An 18,647-nucleotide genomic window follows, 5' to 3' on the forward strand; every position below is an offset into this window, starting at 1 on the left:
GGTTAAACCCAACTGTGAGGAACACTTCTACTCACGGGATCAGTCAGCATTGTTCTCAGGTGCGAGGACAAGGCAAGCACCGCCAAGCAGTTGAAGAGGACCCCATTGATGAGGGAGTACCAAAAGTCTTTGGAAGGCAGCAGCATGACAAATGTCACTACAAAATCCGCATAGATAACGAGAAGCCAAGTCATCACAGCACAGACCATCCCACAGCCGTCACGGATGAACCAGACCCGGTCGGCCATGTCAGACTCCGACGATGATGAATCATAGCTGTCATTTTCGGCAAGCAGCGGGTGATGCTCGACGTCGCGGAACCTGTGCCCGGATGACTGCATGGTTTTCTGGACTGGCCCTGCAGAAAAATAACAAGAGGGCAGCCATGAACCAAGGCGTTTTGACAGCAGATGTCAGGTTCTATTACCATGGGACAGAAGCAGGTCTGATGGTAGAGGTTACCTCGCCATAACAATTTTGTTCAAGGAACAGTACTTTAGTGAGAGAAAGTGCAAGTCTTCTGCCAGTTACCTGAATATTTTGCATCTCCCATTTCTCTCTAGCAGACAGATTTGTTGTGGTTGTAAGAACATGCACAACCGAGTAAGATACATTGATCTCACACCACTTCAAGGGCCATTTATATTTTTTTACAAAGTCTGAATTCTTATGTCAACTGCAGGAAAGCATTTTGTTTAAAAAATTAACTGAAGTTTTTGTTTTTGTCCCTATTTCAGAGCTCTCTGTATGTATTCTCATCTATTCTAATCCCAAATCTGTGGTATTTTTTGCATTTCACAGCACACAATTTTTTCTCTTTCTGCACTCCATCCATTATCCCTCTTTTTCATCACTCATGAGTAGGGTGAGGGAATTAAGCCAAAAACAGAAAAGCAAGTGGAAGCAGAGATTGCTGCAGTTTAAGGTTCATTTGTGGTCAGGAGCATAAATTAATCAAGCAAAGACATCACTGTTGTTTTCTTTGAGTCTGCAAATGACTTTTTAAACCATTGTTTTGATATTTGCTTTAGATTGAAATGAATGTAAGTTACATACCTTGAGTAAATAGTTATTTAACTTATGTTAAACAGAAGACAGAACACAAATAACACTGTATTTGGTGGAAACTAAACTGCAGCAGAATGGAAACAGTGCCGACTGTGATGAATGGAAATTGCTGCCTTTTGACATCTCTATCTGCTGATTTCTCAGCACCCCCACTTCATAGGTACTTATTTTTTCTCTTGCTCACCCCCAAATCACTTTGCACTCCATGTCACCCCTTTTTTTCCTCTGTGCACCCTTGCCCCTCATTATTAACCCCCCCCCCTTTCCAGGCTCTAATTTCTGCTCATTTTGTTGCTGTTGTGCACTCCCTTCCCCACATTCACCTTACTTCTACAACCACTCTCTGAAATTGGTGACAACAGCAAACCAAATGTTTGCTACCCCAACCATTAACCCCACTAAGGAGTCTTCAGCTGCAATTACCAGCTCATAAGCCCCAATGGATAACATGGGATTTCCTTAAGAGTAAGCATGTTTATGATTATGTTACTACATTCAAATGGAGCATGCAGCAAAGTAGCTAAAAATACTGGTGCCAACTCCACTGGGTGCCTCAGTATAGAAGGAGAGGAGCAATGCAGATATTGTGCTGTAGACATTCTCCCTTCCTCATCTCTGCCTTTAACAGGAAGGAGAAACAGGCTTAGTCATTTTCAAAAAGGTGGGAGATGACTGTAAGGTGTAGGCATTTGGAATTCCCCAATAGGAAAGGAGGAGTACAACTGGCTCATGTGCCTAACATTACGTGAATGCTCTTTACAACATTCACATAAGACAAGAAAATGAAGCCTATGCAAGATAGGTTTATAATTCACTGAGGGAGAACATTTATACGTTTGTACAGAGTTAAAAATAGCTTTTATTACATCCAGGACAGATTCCTCACTTACAGCAGTTAATTCTAAGTCTCATTTAAAAATATGAAGAAACGGCCTTAACAGCTCTAGCTAATTAATATTTACTCTGAAGCAGGATTCACTGAATTCAACTGGGTTTACCCCAAAGTGAAAAGACTTGAGGCTCATATTAACATTTCCCTAGGAACTAGCATCATTTTTTTGATCCCAGGGGCCAAAAAAGGATTCCCCCCCCCCGCCACCACAAGTCATAAGTAATTTAGGCAGAACTGTTAGCATAGGATGAGCATACAATTGGTACAGCAAGGTGGCAAAGAGATTAAATGAGTCAGGAAACCCCATGTGATTTTCATTCCACCATAGATTAGATGGCCTAAGGCAAGCCACTCTTGCTCTTAGTCTCTGCAATTTGAGGCTTATCAGACTTGGGTACCTTTCAGGGTTGTTGTGAAGCAGGGAAGGAAACTTTGCAGCTCTCTATGTGCTGCTGCACTACTAATTCCCATCAGCCTCATCCAGCATGCCTAATGACCAGGGGTTCTGGGCATTTGGAAATCACGTAAATGATTATGTTCAAATCACAAATTAAAAATATACACTTCTGTGTAGATGGAATAGCAGGAAGAGCAAACAATTGATCCCATATGGTGCTGGCAAGCAGAGACAGTTGCTAAAGCAGAGACAATAGCTAAAGCACACACAAAGCAAAAAATATACAGTATATGTCTCAATTTATACAATGACTCAGCGAAAAAAGAAAAGAAACAGGGAAGAGGCTACTCAATGCACTGCAGCAGCAAGATCTCTGTAAGGGGTTGTGCTTTGCACTTTCAGCTAGCAATTTAATCTTGGGAACAGATGCTCTTTCTGCTGCCCACACATTCTGTTCATTCAAAAGTGGTTAAGTGGTGAAATAGGTTCCAGCCTTATGAAATAAGACTGCTTTCCACGAGAACACCTTATTTTTACACAATGGCTTTTATACTCATTCCCAGGATAGAACGATCTAAATCAAGTCAATTTAAAATCAGTTAAAAATAGTAAAGTTATTTAAATCACTGTCTTTAAATCAAGTTTCCCCATTTAAAAATTGATATATTTTGAGAACAAGTGTTATATTCACCGATTCCTGTTGTGAAGCAAATTGGTTGCAACTATGCTGAGCTGTTCTACAACCTACAAATGTAGGAAGCTGCCTTATACAGACTATAGTTGTACACAGAGTAAAAAAAAAAAAAAAGTGGCCCATTTAGCACATGAAGGTAGCTGAGGTGGGATCCTCCAGATGTTTTGGACTCCCAACTTCCATTGAGCAAAACATCATCAGGCCTGGCTCGTGCTGAAGGGAGTTGCAGTCTGTGGCGGAATAAGGCCTGGTTCATCATGGGTTAACCTATCACTCCCATGTTAGGTAGGTGTTCCCTGGGAGGCGGAGCTACTGGGCATTCTAAAAGGAGGGGGAACAACCTGGAAAGGCAGTTGGGGGTTTGGCAGTTGGGTGTGGAGGTTTAGAAAGAGAAACTGCGAGGTTAGGCTTCGGGGAATGGGAGGAAAGGTCATTACCAATGCTAACGGGATGCAGGAAAGATTATAACTGAGCTGGATTATATGAGAAGATTTGTACCAGTAACAACTCAAGACATCCATGTTTTCACGTTACCTTAATAAAGTTAAAAGTGTTTAAACGTTCGCTGACTGTGGCAGTGCGTCAGTGCCTCAAGAGGTGTGGCTGAGGGGAAAAGCACTAAGGGTTTCCTGTGATAGAGGGAACGGGTGGCTTATTTTCCTGGCATACAGAGGACTGGGCAGGGAAGCCAAAGGTGCCACGCAGTTGCCAAAAAGGGAAGGCAAGCTGCAGTAGTTTGGGAACCCAGGGCGGGAGATCCCAAAGGTGGCAAGAGTTGTTTCGAACGTAAAGCACTGAGGTACCCCAGAGACACTCCCATATAACCACTGAAGGATTCATCCTAGTGGACAGTGAAACTTAGGGAGAGTCACGGTTGGGGAAGTATCGAAAGGGGAGGGAGTGGGATCCCTCACATTTATTGGTGGCAGCGTCGCGATTCGAATACAAAGCCCACACGCCAAGTTTTGTGTGATTTTGATAAGATTTTCCAGTCAGGAAAATGGCACATTTGAGGAAAGCTAAAGAGGCAAGGGGAGATGAGAGAACAGAAGGATCTGAGGCAAGGGAAGATCCGAGTTCCGCACTGGAGTTAATGAAACTCAAATTACAAATAGCCAAGGTTGAGGCAGAAAAGGAGCAGTCTAAGATAGCTGCTGAGGAAAGAATGCAATTGACCAAGGTTGAGGCAGAAAAGGAGCAGTCTAAGATAGCTGCTGAGGAAAGAATGCAATTGACCAAGGTTGAGGCAGAAAAGGAGAAGGCTAAGATAGCTGCTGAGGAAAGAATGCAATTGGCCAAGGTTGAGGCAGAAAAGGCTAAGATAGCTGCTGAGGAGAGAATGCAATCTGAAAGAATACAATTAGCCAAGGTTGAGGCAGAACGGGAGAGATTTGCTATGGAGAGAGAAGTGCAGTTGGGAAGACTGAGGCTGGAGGAGATACGGCTAAGAGCAAAATTATCTCAGAGCCAAGATAGTAAAGAAGTCACATTCTTTAAGCCTTCACAGAAAAATAAACTGTGGCAAGTTGGGGAAAGAAAGGAAAAACAAGAACCCAATCCTGTCAGACAATCCGAGTCTGATAAGTCTCCTCAAAAGAAAATTACGTGCTTCTTTTGTGAAAGTGAGAGTCACATACAAAATAAATGCCCTCTAGTGGTCAAAGCACAAACTGCAGCTGCTGTTGCGAAGCCAGTAAAACTGTTACTTCAAACAGATACTAAAAACCTTCCGCAGACGCCAGTCCAGGAGCCAACGTATAGTCAAACAGAGGCTTCTGCCAAAGTTATGCAGGTCTGGAGATCTGAGGAAGAGGTTAATAAGGAATTTTTGGAGATTGTCAGAGTAAATGGACAAGAGTTAGTGGGACTACAGGACTCTGAATCGGAAGTTACTCTGATGAGATCTAGTTGTATTCCTAAGGAACAATATCTCCCAAACCAATCTTACAGCATAAAAGGTATATGGGGACCGGAGTTTGAGGTACAGGTAGCAGAAGTGAATATTCAGTATCAAGATTTCAATGGCAAGTGGACAGTGGGTCTTTGGGATGATCTGGAGGTTCCTGTCCTGATAGGCAACGACCTAGCCAAACGGAGACCTCAAATACATGCTATCACAAGAGCGAAACCAGAAGCCCTTGTGGGTTCAAATCCTGCCATTAATGCACCAACCACAGAGCCTGTGGGAGAGGAAGTACTGATTACGCTACCAAATGCGCAGGAATCTAGCACCCAGGTTTTAGTGGAACAGAGGGAAGATGAATCTCTGAGAGACTTGTGGGATGAGGTGCAGGGTCCTGACTCTGAAGTGACTTTAGAGAATCCCTGCCTGTTTACTGCAATAGAAGGGAGACGTCATAAAACAGCCAAAAGGAGAAAAGGTGCAGCCAAGTGGAAAATGAAAATAGCCAAAAGGAGAAAAGGTGCAGCCAAGTGGAAAATGAAAATAGCCAAAAGGAGAAAAGGTGCAGCCAAATGGAAAATGAAAAAAAAAAAAAGTTGGTTTTGCCCCGGAAATACCGACTACAAGTTTTACAGTTGGCACTGGAGTCACCCATGGCTGCTTATCTAGGCATTAATAAAACCAGAGACAGAATAAAAGCGTGGTTTTATTGGCCCGGAATGGGAATGGAAAGGAACCCATTGGGAATGCGGACGTCTTAACCTATCTTCAGGATCTACAAAGTGATTTACAGGAACTTAAGGAACTATCATCCTGTAATTTAAAAAGAGCACAACAACGTCAGAAAAGATGGTACGACACACACTCCAGAGATCGGAATTTCCAACCTGGTGACCAAGTCCTGGTGTTGAGGCCCAGACGACAGCGGAAGCTCGAGGTTTCCTGGGATGGACCCTTTAGAGTGATAGAAAAACTATCAGCGGTGAACTATCTAGTTGAGTTAAATGTTGAAGAGAGACGATGTAAAGTTTTCATGTCAATATGTTGAAACCATATTTTGACAGAAACCTGGTAATAGTGAAGGTTAATGGTCAAATTGGCATGAGGCAAATATGGTATTTGGGACACATTTTAGGAAGTGGGGTCATCAGGCCTGACCACAGCAAGGTCAAAGCAATTAATGAATGGCCTGGACCTGTCACAAAAAAGAGGAAAAAAAAGAAAAACACAGGTTAGAGCGGGAGTGTTTAGCAATAGTGTGGTCGATTGGAAAACTAAAGCCTTACTTGTGGGGAAGAAAATTCACCCTGTGTACCGATCACTCTCCTTTGAGGTGGTTAAACCAAGTAAAAGGCACCAATAATAAATTAATTCGATGGAGTATGCCTTTGCAAGATTACAACTTTGACATTAAACATGTAAAAGGGAAGGATAATGTCATAGCTGATGCATTATCAAGATGTTTTAAGGACTGAATGCTAGAGTGAAAAAAAAAATAGAAGGATAGCAAATGGTATTCCAAATTAGAAATGTGTATAAGTGCCAAAGTAGTTGTTATGGTGGAAATAAGATACAGGAAAAAGTAAATTATTTGTTAAGTTATGTTGCAACATAGAAGTTGTGTACAAAAGGGAAGTACTATGTTGTGGGTTTTGATTAAGCTCCAATACATTGCTTCGGCATTGTTTAAAGTGTATAACTATGCCTATGCAATGACTTTGGGGGTGGGACGAATGTGGCGGAATAAGGCCTGGTTCATCATGGGTTAACCTATCACTCCCATGTTAGGTAGGTGTTCCCTGGGAGGTGGAGCTACTGGGCATTCTAAAAGGAGGGGGAACAACCTGGAAAGGCAGTTGGGGGTTTGGCAGTTGGGTGTGGAGGTTTAGAAAGAGAAACTGCGAGGTTAGGCTTCGGGGAATGGGAGGAAAGGTCATTACCAATGCTAACGGGATGCAGGAAAGATTATAACTGAGCTGGATTATATGAGAAGATTTGTACCAGTAACAACTCAAGACATCCATGTTTTCACGTTACCTTAATAAAGTTAAAAGTGTTTAAACGTTCGCTGACTGTGGCAGTGCGTCAGTGCCTCAAGAGGTGTGGCTGAGGGGAAAAGCACTAAGGGTTTCCTGTGATAGAGGGAACGGGTGGCTTATTTTCCTGGCATACAGAGGACTGGGCAGGGAAGCCAAAGGTGCCACGCAGTTGCCAAAAAGGGAAGGCAAGCTGCAGTAGTTTGGGAACCCAGGGCGGGAGATCCCAAAGGTGGCAAGAGTTGTTTCGAACGTAAAGCACTGAGGTACCCCAGAGACACTCCCATATAACCACTGAAGGATTCATCCTAGTGGACAGTGAAACTTAGGGAGACTCACGGTTGGGGAAGTATCGAAAGGGGAGGGAGAGGGATCCCTCACACAGTCCACAACACAGACAAGAGATAAATTTATATTTGGCCTTCTGCACACATATGCATGGATATTAAGTGAGACTGCCTTCTCAGAGAATGTTAGCCGCTTTGAGACTCCTTCGGGTAGTGATAAAGCGGGATATCAAATCCAAACTCTTCTTCTTCCTGTAGAATATGCACATTTATGTGAAAGTAACACCTACTGAACCAAGTGGGACTTATTAATAAACATGTATATGATCAGATGTTCAAAACATTACAGAAATAAAGGCAGGTCTTAAGTGGGAAAACCATGAGATGGAAAATGCCTATGCTGTTTGCTTATTGGGAATCATAACTATTCATAATTTGGAAACAGAACACCTTGCAGAGTTCAGATTGTTGGAGGACATAAAATAAAAGGTATAAAATCACCCATATGAGCTGGTGAGATAAAGGATGCCATCTGCTGGCTCCCAGTCTAATGAATGAAACTTCCTCCAAGAACACAACTTTGAGCTCATTTGTCTTACTTTCTTCAAATTCTTCCTTGGAAAGCCACATTTTCTTTGGTGCAACCCTATAAGTTCTCATAATATTACCAAATCTAACACTGTGCTGCTGAAATATTATTCCACTGTATACACATGCTTTCAATTCCTCCTTTCCTCTTCTGCTGCTATCTTCCTTGTCAGGAACTGCCAGCCCAGTGCTTGTGGGTACCATGGCACTAACAAAAGCTTTAGTTAGTGCCCCTGGGCAGGTACCCCAGTGTCGAATGAGCACCTGGGAGACCAAATCCCCTCTATATATAAAGGTGTGATATAAATGCAGCTATAAATAAATAAATAAATAAATAAATAGTCTCTAGCCCTTCTAGAAAGAAATGGGGTAAAATGTGCTGCTATCTTCTAAGTGATTTTAGTGAAATGAGAGTGAGTGCCGTGTCTTTGTATTTAGTAAAGCACCATGACGATGGATGGCATGTTGTAAATAAGAATAATTTTGACAAGATACTCACAATAATGTCAAGTGCATGCGTTAACATTGTTCCTTTTAAATTTGGCATATTTTTGAAAGAGAAACAGTATAATTTATAACAGTATAATCGAGGGTTATATCCAATGTTAGACCCATTAAAACTACTTTACTTGGATACAATTCAGCATCTTTAAATACTAAATAACATTCTGACTTTTTAGCTACCCTATTGGTTTCATTTTGCAATAATCCTCTCTCCCAGCAGATGGAGGGTTTTTGTTTTGCTGGTGGGACTAGGTGTTCATTGAACTGCACTTGGTGTCTGGAGCGGAACTATAATGAGCTCCATTTATTTGCACATTGCCTCATCGCACCAGGAACAGAAAGGAGGCCCCAGAGAGCCTCCAACTATCTATATAAAAAATCACAGTATTATGACCAGATTGCAGCATAACCCCAAAAGTGCCAGAAATAGCATGAAACCCTAGAAGCACTTTCATCACTGAAATCCCTATTGATTCACTGCTATTAAGGACCATGTTGGAGAGCAACCTGAAAGCACTGCATTGATTTGTGATATCTGAGCAGATGCCTCACTGCTTTGCAAGCTTATGCTAGGTCCCCTTCCCTATAGCTAGCCAGCTTCAATGTAGTTTAAAGCGCATGCTTATCAATTTGTGTGTCATTACTGATTCTCTTCCAAACATTAAGCTTGCACTATTCAATTTGATCATAATAAGAACTTTTGGTGTTTCTGAACCAAATAAGGCAGATCCCACCCCACTCCTTGTCAAAGGGTATTCACAAACAATGGGAGTTGTAGTCCAGGAACAATTGGAGGGGAAGCAAGAACTAAAATAGAGACTTCCGCCTCAGTCACATTACAGCACATCACCTCTATGCAACATGCTGCTTTAAGTCACTAAAGCCAGTTTAACAAATAAGCAAGTTGAACTACAGAGGGGGAAGGAAGCTGCAATAGGATGAAATTTGGGGTAGCTGCATAAATTGCTTAACTTACTGCAATCAAGATGCAAGTACAAAAAGGCCTATTAAGGTAACGTCCCAGGAACAGCATGAATTTTGAATGGAAGCATGCTAAAAGTTTATCTGCCTTGAAGACGAAGACCTAATAAACACATACAAGTGAGCTGCCATTTGTGTGTGTGGCAGGTTGCTATGCCAATCCAGCGGTGCCACCAGTTCATAGGAACATAGGAAGGTTATACTGAGTCAGACCATTGGTCTACCTTGCTCAGTCTTGTCTACGCTGACAGGGAGTTTTTCCCAGCCCCACCTGGAGACTGAACTTGGGACCTTCTGCATGCAAAGTTGGCAATTTACCACTCAGCTATGGCCCTCCCCTCACTTTTTTTTTTGGTCTGGCATACACAGCATTTGAAATAGCACAGACAAATGCCACTTCTGCTTGCTGAGCTGCTACACACAAGTTGCTTGAAGAGTGAAGGAGCCTCCCTGCTTTGGCATTTTAAGGTGAGCTGTTGTGGCTTGTTCCAAGGCATCATACTTACGTCTACTGCTCTATTTTTACAAATCTGAAGAAAGCTTATTCTGGGCTACAGGCCCACCATTAGGGACTTAAAGGCATCTAACCGTTTGTATTTCTATTTGCAACCCACCTTGAGCCTCTGGGGACAGGCTGGGCAATAAATCCAGAATGAACGCATACCTGACAATGAGTGTGAGTGTTAGTCTGACATCTTGCTGTTCCTTTGGGCTTCTACGATGCATGTAGTCATAGTTGATGTAACCTGCACAGACATAATAAAGCCACTCATTAGTTACAAGCACAGCAGCAAGGTTATAACAAAGCATGAGGTGTCTTCTGTGATGGAATTACAACACATCTGTAGAAGGCAAAAACCTGCATTAACGTGGAGGAAAACTTCCATTCTGACCTCCGATTCACTTATCAAGTTAAAAAGGCTGCTTTTCTCCTCTGTCCTTGGATAAACACTGAATCTCTAGGAAAAAAGTGGGGGAGGGGCTTTTCATTTTTCTGAAGAGAGGATAACGTTAATGATAGGCATTATCTACCATCAGCTGTTCAGGAAATCTCAGACTCAAACCATTTGCCCTGCCCAGCTGCTCCACGTTGCTGTCTGCTCCTTTCACCTCCATGTTCTTCCAGCAAGAGATTTCACAACTGGGAAACACCAATATGTGCTGTAGAAGACTATCTATCTGAGAACTTCTACCTGGAGCACAACACGGTTGCTAAATTACTGACTTTGGATTGTATCTTGTGGTTTCATTCTGGGCACAATTTAAAAATGCTGGTGTTGACTTTTAAGGTCAGTAAAGACTTGGAACCTGGATACCTAAGAAGCCACCTGCTCTTACATGAACCAGTCCAGCCATGATAAACTTCATCGGAAATCCTTCTCCAAATAGCTGGGCATTGTCTCTTCCTCCATGGCTGAACTCCCTCCCTAGGTATGCTTACCTGACATCAACATCATGAAGCTTTAGGTGGCAGTTAATAATGATGTTATCTTCCATTTGTTTTTCTTTTCTTCTTTTACTGAATTATGATTTAATTTTACTACTTCTGAGTGGATTTTTGTGTGTCTGTGTGTTTATATTTTGCTGTCTATTTATGCCGCCCCTTTGCTATTTATACAGGCAATGCTTTGGGGAAGGTCTTAATTATGTTTATTTTTATATTAACCTTAACTGGGAACTTGCCTTCGAAATTTTAGCAAACTGAAAGGTGGGATATCATTCCCTCCATTTATGAAGTTCAGAGGTAGGTAACAGAACCTGCATAGCCAAAACAGCACACACTCACAAGAGAAGGATCAGCAAGTTTGCGGAACCATAAGAATTTGCTGAAGTTAAAAACAATAATAAAAAAGGCAGGATCCCAAAACAAACCACTGAGCACTTGCCACACTCAGTGGTCACAGAATGCTGACTAATGATTTGGGGAGGGAGAGAACAGAAAAGCAGGTAGGTGGGGAATAGAATGGAATATTGTAGACTACCTGGGACAGTAAACCTGTATACAGTGGTACCTTGGTTCTCAAATGCCTTGGTACTCAAACAACTTGGAACCCAAACACTGCAAACCCGGAAGTAAGTGTTCTGGTTTGCGAACTTTTTTCAGAAGCCGAACATGCTCTGTTTTGAGTGTTACGCTTCCGATTTGAGTGCCACACTTCCATTTGAGTGTTACGCTGAGGTCTGTCTGTTTTTGCTATTTATTTTACATTTCTGTTTTTGCGGCTTTTTTGTTTTGTTTTTGTGACTGTGTGGAACCCAGTTCAGCTACTGATTGATTGTGTGGCTGCAGTACATTGTTTATTGCTTTCGTTTTATGGATCAATTGTCTCGTTAGGTAGTAAAAATTATGTTAAATTGCTAATTTAGGGGTTATTTCTAAAAGTCTGGAACGGATGAATAAATTTTGCATTACTTTCTATGGGAAAGCGTGACTTGGTTTTGGAATGCCTTGGTTTTGGAATGGACTTCCAGAACGGATAAAGTCTGAGAACCAAGGTACCACTGTATGGACATTGCAGCATCATATATAGAAGCACCTTCACCTATTATCTCAAGTATTAACACATCCCCAGACACAGTGCTTGAGGTTTCATGACCATGAATTCAATTGGGAAAAATTCTGTCTCTGCAGTCAGATTAGCTCCCCCTTCCCCCCAAAAGATTTCTGTTGGCAGAAAAGAAAAATCTACAGGGCCCTAAACGTGGGCACCAGTGACAATATTAGTGAGAATATCCGCATTGACAATGTAAGCAAAGCTGTCACACAAAGTTATGGCATGGTTTCCATAACGAAAAATGAAAATCTCACAGCAAACTGGCTCTGCTAACTACAGAGTCAGCATCTCCTCTCTCAGAAGGCAGGCAGACCAGGTCTATAGCCCAGGGGAAGCCCTTCTGCAGGAAAGCAGCAGCTGCAGGAGACTCAATCTACCTATAAGTGCCCAATTAACCCCCTCTTGATTATTTTGTCCAAGTATTCCATGCTCAAGGTCACAGTTGCTCTACTCCAGCTAATGGTAGATTTTCTGCAATTGGATATGCAAAATGATCTTGAAGTAAGATATTTCCCCTAGAAGCTTCCTTTGTACATGACCAGCTGTACATTAGGAAAGTCAGGGAATTATTTTCAATTATGCTAGGCTACCTTTCACTTTTTGTACCTCCCAAGTCTCTGACCTTCAATTTGTATATGCTTGTGTCTTGCACCCTCTCCTTCCACCCCGTGCGATCCATAATCAGTCCTTTAAGACGACCTTACTTACTTACAAGTAAGTAAGATGAACTGTTCTAGCTGAAAGGGTGAAGGGGCTTAGGAATTCTGCAGGCCTCGCAGGCGCTGCCCGACCCACACGGTGCTGCATGATGTCATCCCATCATGGAAAGCGGGCAGACCCTGTTCAAACTTGAGGGCCTGTCACAAGTCCATAGCCCTCTTCAGCAGCAAGTCTCAACCATACTGTGTGAAACCGTGATGTCACAGAGCCCAGCCATCTCCACTCTGCTTGTGAGGAGGGCAGACCCACTTATTCAGCAGCAACAGGCTGGTTGAGAGCGGTCACAATTTGAGAGTTGGACACAGACACACCTAGAAGGGCCTGAAGTTTATGAATGGCAATATAGGAACAGACACACAAATCTGAAACTAGTCCTTCTTCCTACATATGGTGAGATTTACTGAACCCTGCCTTTGGTTAGGATTACACAAGCAAGCCCACAGACACTACCCACCCCCTTTACAGTTACACACACACAAAACCCAATCCAGGTTTTGAAAGGCAGTTTTCTAGAGCTTTCTCAATGCTTATGATGTTAATACGAAGCAGTGTGATGTATGTTCCATTAAACTGTATACACATCCAACCGCTTTCATTTGAAGAGCTTTCCAAGCACATACAAAAATCTACCTATTCTTTTGCATGCCAGCTACTGGATTGCTTAATCGAGTAGAGAAGGACCATAGCTTTCAGTAATGAAGTGCCCACTTTGCATGCAGGTACAGTCACTGCCTTCTCCAGTTAAAAGGACTTCAGGTCCAAGTGCTTAAAATAACCTCTGCTTGAAACCCTGAAGGGTCAGTCCAATCAGAATAGAAATGATTCAGCTAGATGGACCAATGGTCCAACTCAGTTCCACACAGAGCTGCTTCACATGATTTGTCAGGAGTACCGCTACCAATGCCTTTATTAAAACACTAGAGAGAGCTTGGAAGTACACAGGTACACAGCTAAAGTATTTGACATCAAAGTCCAAGAAACAGCACTTATCACAACTACTTACTAAACCACTGACTCCTATTTCTGGTTAACAAACTTTACTGAAGAAGTGTGCATGCACACAAAAGCTCATACCAAGAACAAACTTAGTTGGTCTCTAAGGTGCTACTGGAAGGAATTTGTTTATTTTTTATTTTGTTTTGACTATGGCAGACCAACATGGCTACCTACCTGTTTACTGACAAAGGTTCCCTTTCCCACAAAAATTCATTATGATTACAGTCATCACGCTAAAAATTCAAAAACAAATTATGTCACCCAAGTTAGTTTTCGGTAAGCAAAATAAGAAGCCAAAGGCTGTTCTCTTCTAATAAGTTATAATACTAATAATTTATTATTTATACTCCACCCATCTGGCTGGGTCTCCCCAGCTACTCTGGGCGGCTTCCAACAGAATATTAAAATACAATAGTCTATTAAACATTAAAAGCTTCCCTAAACAGGGCTGCCTTCAGATGTCTTCTAAAAGTCTGATAGTTGTTTTCCCCTTTGACAGCTGGTGGGAGGGCGTTCCACAGGGCAGGTGCCACTACTGAGAAGGCCCTCTGCCTGGTTCCCTGTAACTTGGCTTCTCGCAGCGAGGGAATCGCCAGAAGGCCCTCAGGACTGGACCTCAGTGTCCAGGCAGAACGATGTGGGTGGAGACACTCTTTACACTATTTGGTTTTCAGGGAAACATTTCAACAAAGTGTCCTACTGCACTGCACAGTAACACCAAATATGCATGGGAAAACTAACATGATTTTGTTTCACTGCCATCGTGTTTTCATACTCCCAACAACCAAAAGGACTAGAATCATATTTGAATAATAGGTAACAATACCACAATACCACTGCTCAGTGGTGCAGCACTTGCTTTGCATGCAGAAGGTTCCAAGTTCAATTCCTGGCATCTCCAGGTAGAACTGGAGAGACCCCTGGCTGGAACCCTGGAGTGTTTCCACCTGTCACTGTATACAATATTGAGCTATTATTTACTTATTGAATTTATATCCCGTCCTTCCTCCCAAAGGAGCCTAGGGTGGCAAACATGTCCATAATTTTCTTAAAGTGCATTCCAAATCCCCAGATAACAGCTCCCAACAGTTTTAACAGTTTTTATGCTATTTATACTAAAATAGCAACAAGACGAAAAGTGCCCTTGTGGGACCCATAGTCCAAAAACCACAGAGCCAAGAAACAATCTGCTAGTACTACTTCCTTGTAGCAACTCTGCAGGTAGGAGTGGACCCACTTTAACACAGAACCTCCTGCTAGGTGGACCAATGCTATGACACAGTGTAAGGCAGCTTCTTATGATCCTAAAAGCTGCACAGAGATACAGCAGGGACTACAAATTCTTGTAGTACAATAGGGACCCTCTCTCTACTCTGGTGACTGTGATTGGCTTTAAACTATTTTAATATTGTATTTTTATAATGCTATAACTTGACCTGGGATCGCATAGTGAAGGGCAGGTAAGAAATCAAAATAACAACAATACAAGTTGTGTGTGCCTACTCCAAAATGATTATCGAAGCTTCAGGTTCTTACTTGTTTTAAAATTTGCTTAAATCATCTGAAATGTGAGGACCTTAAAGAGAGAGGTTGTACTGAGCAGTGATGGTGCTGGGGAGCCAACTGAGGAGTTAGGTGGAGTACATGCAGTTTCCTGGCAGTATGTCCTACCTAGTTCAATCCCTTGTCACAGTAAAGGGAAAAAAGGAGTGAGGGGAACCATAGACTGCTGAGATGGAAATATCATCTCTCTACCAGAGACTCTTGAAAGCCAATACTAGCCACAGTAGAGAATGCTGGTGTAGATGGACCATTGGTCTGACTCAATATAAAGAAACCTAATGAGCAGTGTCTCTTAAAGCCAAGGATAATGAATTAAATCAATGACAATGTTCCTTGATTTCTTTGCTGCAAAGACAGCAGCCAACAAAAGCATCAGCACCTGGCTCTCAATGTGAGTTTTTCTGTACAAGGTGAATGAAATTATTTTAGCAGACATATCAGAACAGAAAGCCAATTATCCCAGACATTGAGTTGATTAAAAACATTTTCTCTCAAACTTGGTCCTACAATCATGGAAGAACACAAAGCCATGGTTGAAAAAAAGGAGAAAACTTATTCTCATTTACAGGACTAGGTCACTGGCAGTCCTGGAAAATGAATGCTAATGGTTAAGGATTTCACCTTTATGCCAGGAGGAAAAATGTAAGCCTCTGTATTAAACTGTGCTGAGACAAGAACAAAGATAACAGCATGATGGGAAAATCCTGATCAACAGGGAAACCAGGACCAATTTCTCATAGAGATGGCAAGCCAGTGTCTAGACTACACCACATCAGCCTGTAAGTAGTGACTTGAAAGCAAACCATCAAATCATGTGCTTAAAAGAAAAAGCAATTATGTCAGGGAGACAGCAGGGTTCCTGATTTTCTATGTGGATGGATTTTTAAGTACACACATATATAGAGAGAGGGGGGGGACATTCAATCAAGTGCACTCCCCCCGAAGCAACGCAGTTCAGGCAAACATTGTTCAGGCAAAGCTATGTTCGGACTACCTCAGTGAGCCCTAGACGAAGCATGGTACAGCTTTTGCTGTGGGATGAAACAGTTATCCAAGGGCTGCAATCTCGTATACATTAATTGGGAATACCTCCAAGTACAGGATAGGGCTACAAAGATGGGATAGGTTTGAAAAGTGGGAGAAACACAGAGTAACAAAGTACAGTGGTACCTCGCAAGACGAATGCCTCGCACAACAAAAAACTCGCTAGACGAAAGGGTTTTGCGATTTTTAGGTGACTCGCAAGACGAATTTTTCTATGGTCATGCTTCGCAAGACGAAAATTTCAATGCATTCCTACGGGAATTAAATTCCTATGCATTCCTATGGTTGTGCTTCACAAGACGAATTTTTCGCAATACGAAACGACTCGTGGAACGAATTAATTTCGTCTTGCGAGGCACCACTGTATTGAAGAGTAAAAGGCAGTAACAGCTGATTTTATCCATGATAGTTTGTAGGGGTGGGGGTGAAACACAGGCTATCAGTTGTCAGATGGCGATGAAAAGTGTGGTCAAGTAGAGGTCGTTTTCAAATGCACAAATAGGACTGGGAGGGGTTTACAATTAACCAGCTGGAAGAGAGAAAAGGTGTTAGTGCTGTTGGTTTAGGACTGGAGAGAACCAGGTTCAAATTCCCATTCAGACATACAGCTCAACAGGTGCCAGTCATGACCTCAGCCTAATCTACCTCAAGGTTTAGTGAGCATAAGAATGGTAAAGAGAACCAAGCGTACCTTGGCAGAAAGGTGTGATTTAGGCAAATAAGCATAAATAGTCAAGCAAACTAATTAAGTACAGTGGAACCTTGGGTTACGTACCATCCTCCTTACGAATGCTTTGGGTAACGAGCTCCGCTAACCAGGAAGTAGGTGCTCCTGGTAGTGAACTTTGCCCCGGGATGTGAGCGGAAGTCGTGCGCTGGTAGCAGGAGGCCCCATTAGCGAAAGCGCGCCTCAGTTTAAGAATGGTTTTGGGTTAAGAACAGACCTCCAGAACGAATTAAGTTCGTAACCGGAGGTACCACTCTACTTACTTTAGTATATATTTTAAACATCTATTTTATTATATCTATTCCATTTCTATCACATCTTTTTCTCTAATAATCTCAAGGTGGCGTATATGGTTCTGCACCTGCTCATTTAATCCCCAAAACTCTGTGAGGTGGCCCAAGGTCACCCAATGAGCTTCATGGCTGATTTCCTAGGTCCTAGTCTAACACTAACCACTACACAACACTGACCCCACTGTTTCTCAAAAGAGCTCATCAGGTGGCACAAACCACCTCTCACCACTTTCCCCAAGATGGTGACTACCAGATGTTGCTGAACTCCAACACTGGCAGCCCCAATCAGTGTGGTCAACGGTCAGGAATGGGAGCTAAAAGCCAAAAATCTGGAGGATGCCAGCTTGGGGGAGGCTGCTCTAGCTTAAATGTGCTATATGGCAGCACAGGTGTGGGCCTTCTCAGTGGCGGCACCACATTAATAAGCTTCTTTTCTGAAATACTGGTAGTGTGAACTCTTGATTGGTTTTTTTTTTTGGCACCAACCAAAGGCCTTACCTTGTCTGCCCTGGGCTTTGTTGGGAATGAGCTCTGACGCTGGGTGTTGTGGTGTTCCTCTGCCCACGTTGGCTGCAAGTTTAAATTGCTATTTGTTCAATAAAGTTTTAGTTTTGATTGCATTCCCCTCCATGGGGTCTCTTTAGCGATGGCAGCACAGGTCAAATAAATAAATAAATAAACAAAATAAATAAACAAAATCTACATCACACAGCCATGAGAGAAGCGTGGTTGGTGGGAGGTACAGTTTGTAGGGCAGAGGAACACGGGTGGGGGGAGAGAACTGGTGACATGCTTGGTAGGCGTGGTTTAAAGAGGAAGGAGGGGTCGAAAAGGGCGTGGCTTGGGATAACCGAGGCGTGGTTTGGAGTGGGGACACCCGAATAGGCGTGGCTTAGAACAAGGGCGGGGCTTGCTTATCTCTCTTTCTCCCTGCCCCTCCCTCACAGACTCACCGTCGCTTCGGTCCCTTCAGGGCTTTGCCGACGACAACCCAGGATGATAAGGGCGGCGGCGGCGGCAGCAGCAGCAGCAGCCTCGCATTCCAAGGCCCGGCCCATCCCGGGGAGAGAGGAGCCCTTCCGCTCGCGGCCCGCCGAAGGGAGGTTGGCAGGCCGTGTGTGTAACCGCCGCTACCGCTGCTGTGAGGGGAACGGGGCGAGCGCGAGCTTGGGAAGCCAGCCCGGCACACTGCGCAGGCGCTTCGTCGCGCGGTTTAGGCCCAGCCCCTGAGGGGTGGGGAGGAAAGATGGCTTTGCGCATGCGTAGAGCGATGGGTTCCAAAGGGCACAAGAGAAAGAAGCAGAAAAAGTAGGGCACTGCAGCGACTCTGGAAGTCATGTAAGCAAGCCTCTTTTCCTGTTCTCCCATTAATCGAAAATGCCGGGGGAAGAAGGAGAAG

General features: G+C 43.1%; 1 protein-coding gene across 3 annotated transcripts in view; it reads right to left on the reverse strand.

Annotated features, from left to right (window-relative positions):
* ZDHHC7 (zinc finger DHHC-type palmitoyltransferase 7) overlaps positions 1–18,441 on the reverse strand; it is a 29,133-nt gene extending 10,692 nt beyond the window's left edge. Inside the window, exons 1-3 of one of the 3 annotated variants that reach the window (XM_033156896.1) lie at positions 18,202–18,441; positions 10,015–10,096; positions 36–358 (exon numbers count right to left, since the gene is read on the reverse strand). In XM_033156896.1, coding sequence (XP_033012787.1) covers positions 36–341 — 306 coding nt within the window. In that variant the 5' untranslated portion in view covers positions 342–358; positions 10,015–10,096; positions 18,202–18,441. Of the gene's footprint in view, positions 1–35; positions 359–10,014; positions 10,097–12,613; positions 12,778–18,201 lie in introns of those variants that run through there. The other 2 variants (XM_033156897.1, XM_033156898.1) reach the window with 2 other exon arrangements.
* Between the last annotated feature and the right edge of the window lie 206 nt (positions 18,442–18,647).

The sequence above is a fragment of the Lacerta agilis genome, chromosome 8, assembly GCF_009819535.1.
Source record: "Lacerta agilis isolate rLacAgi1 chromosome 8, rLacAgi1.pri, whole genome shotgun sequence".
Lineage (NCBI taxonomy): Eukaryota > Metazoa > Chordata > Lepidosauria > Squamata > Lacertidae > Lacerta > Lacerta agilis.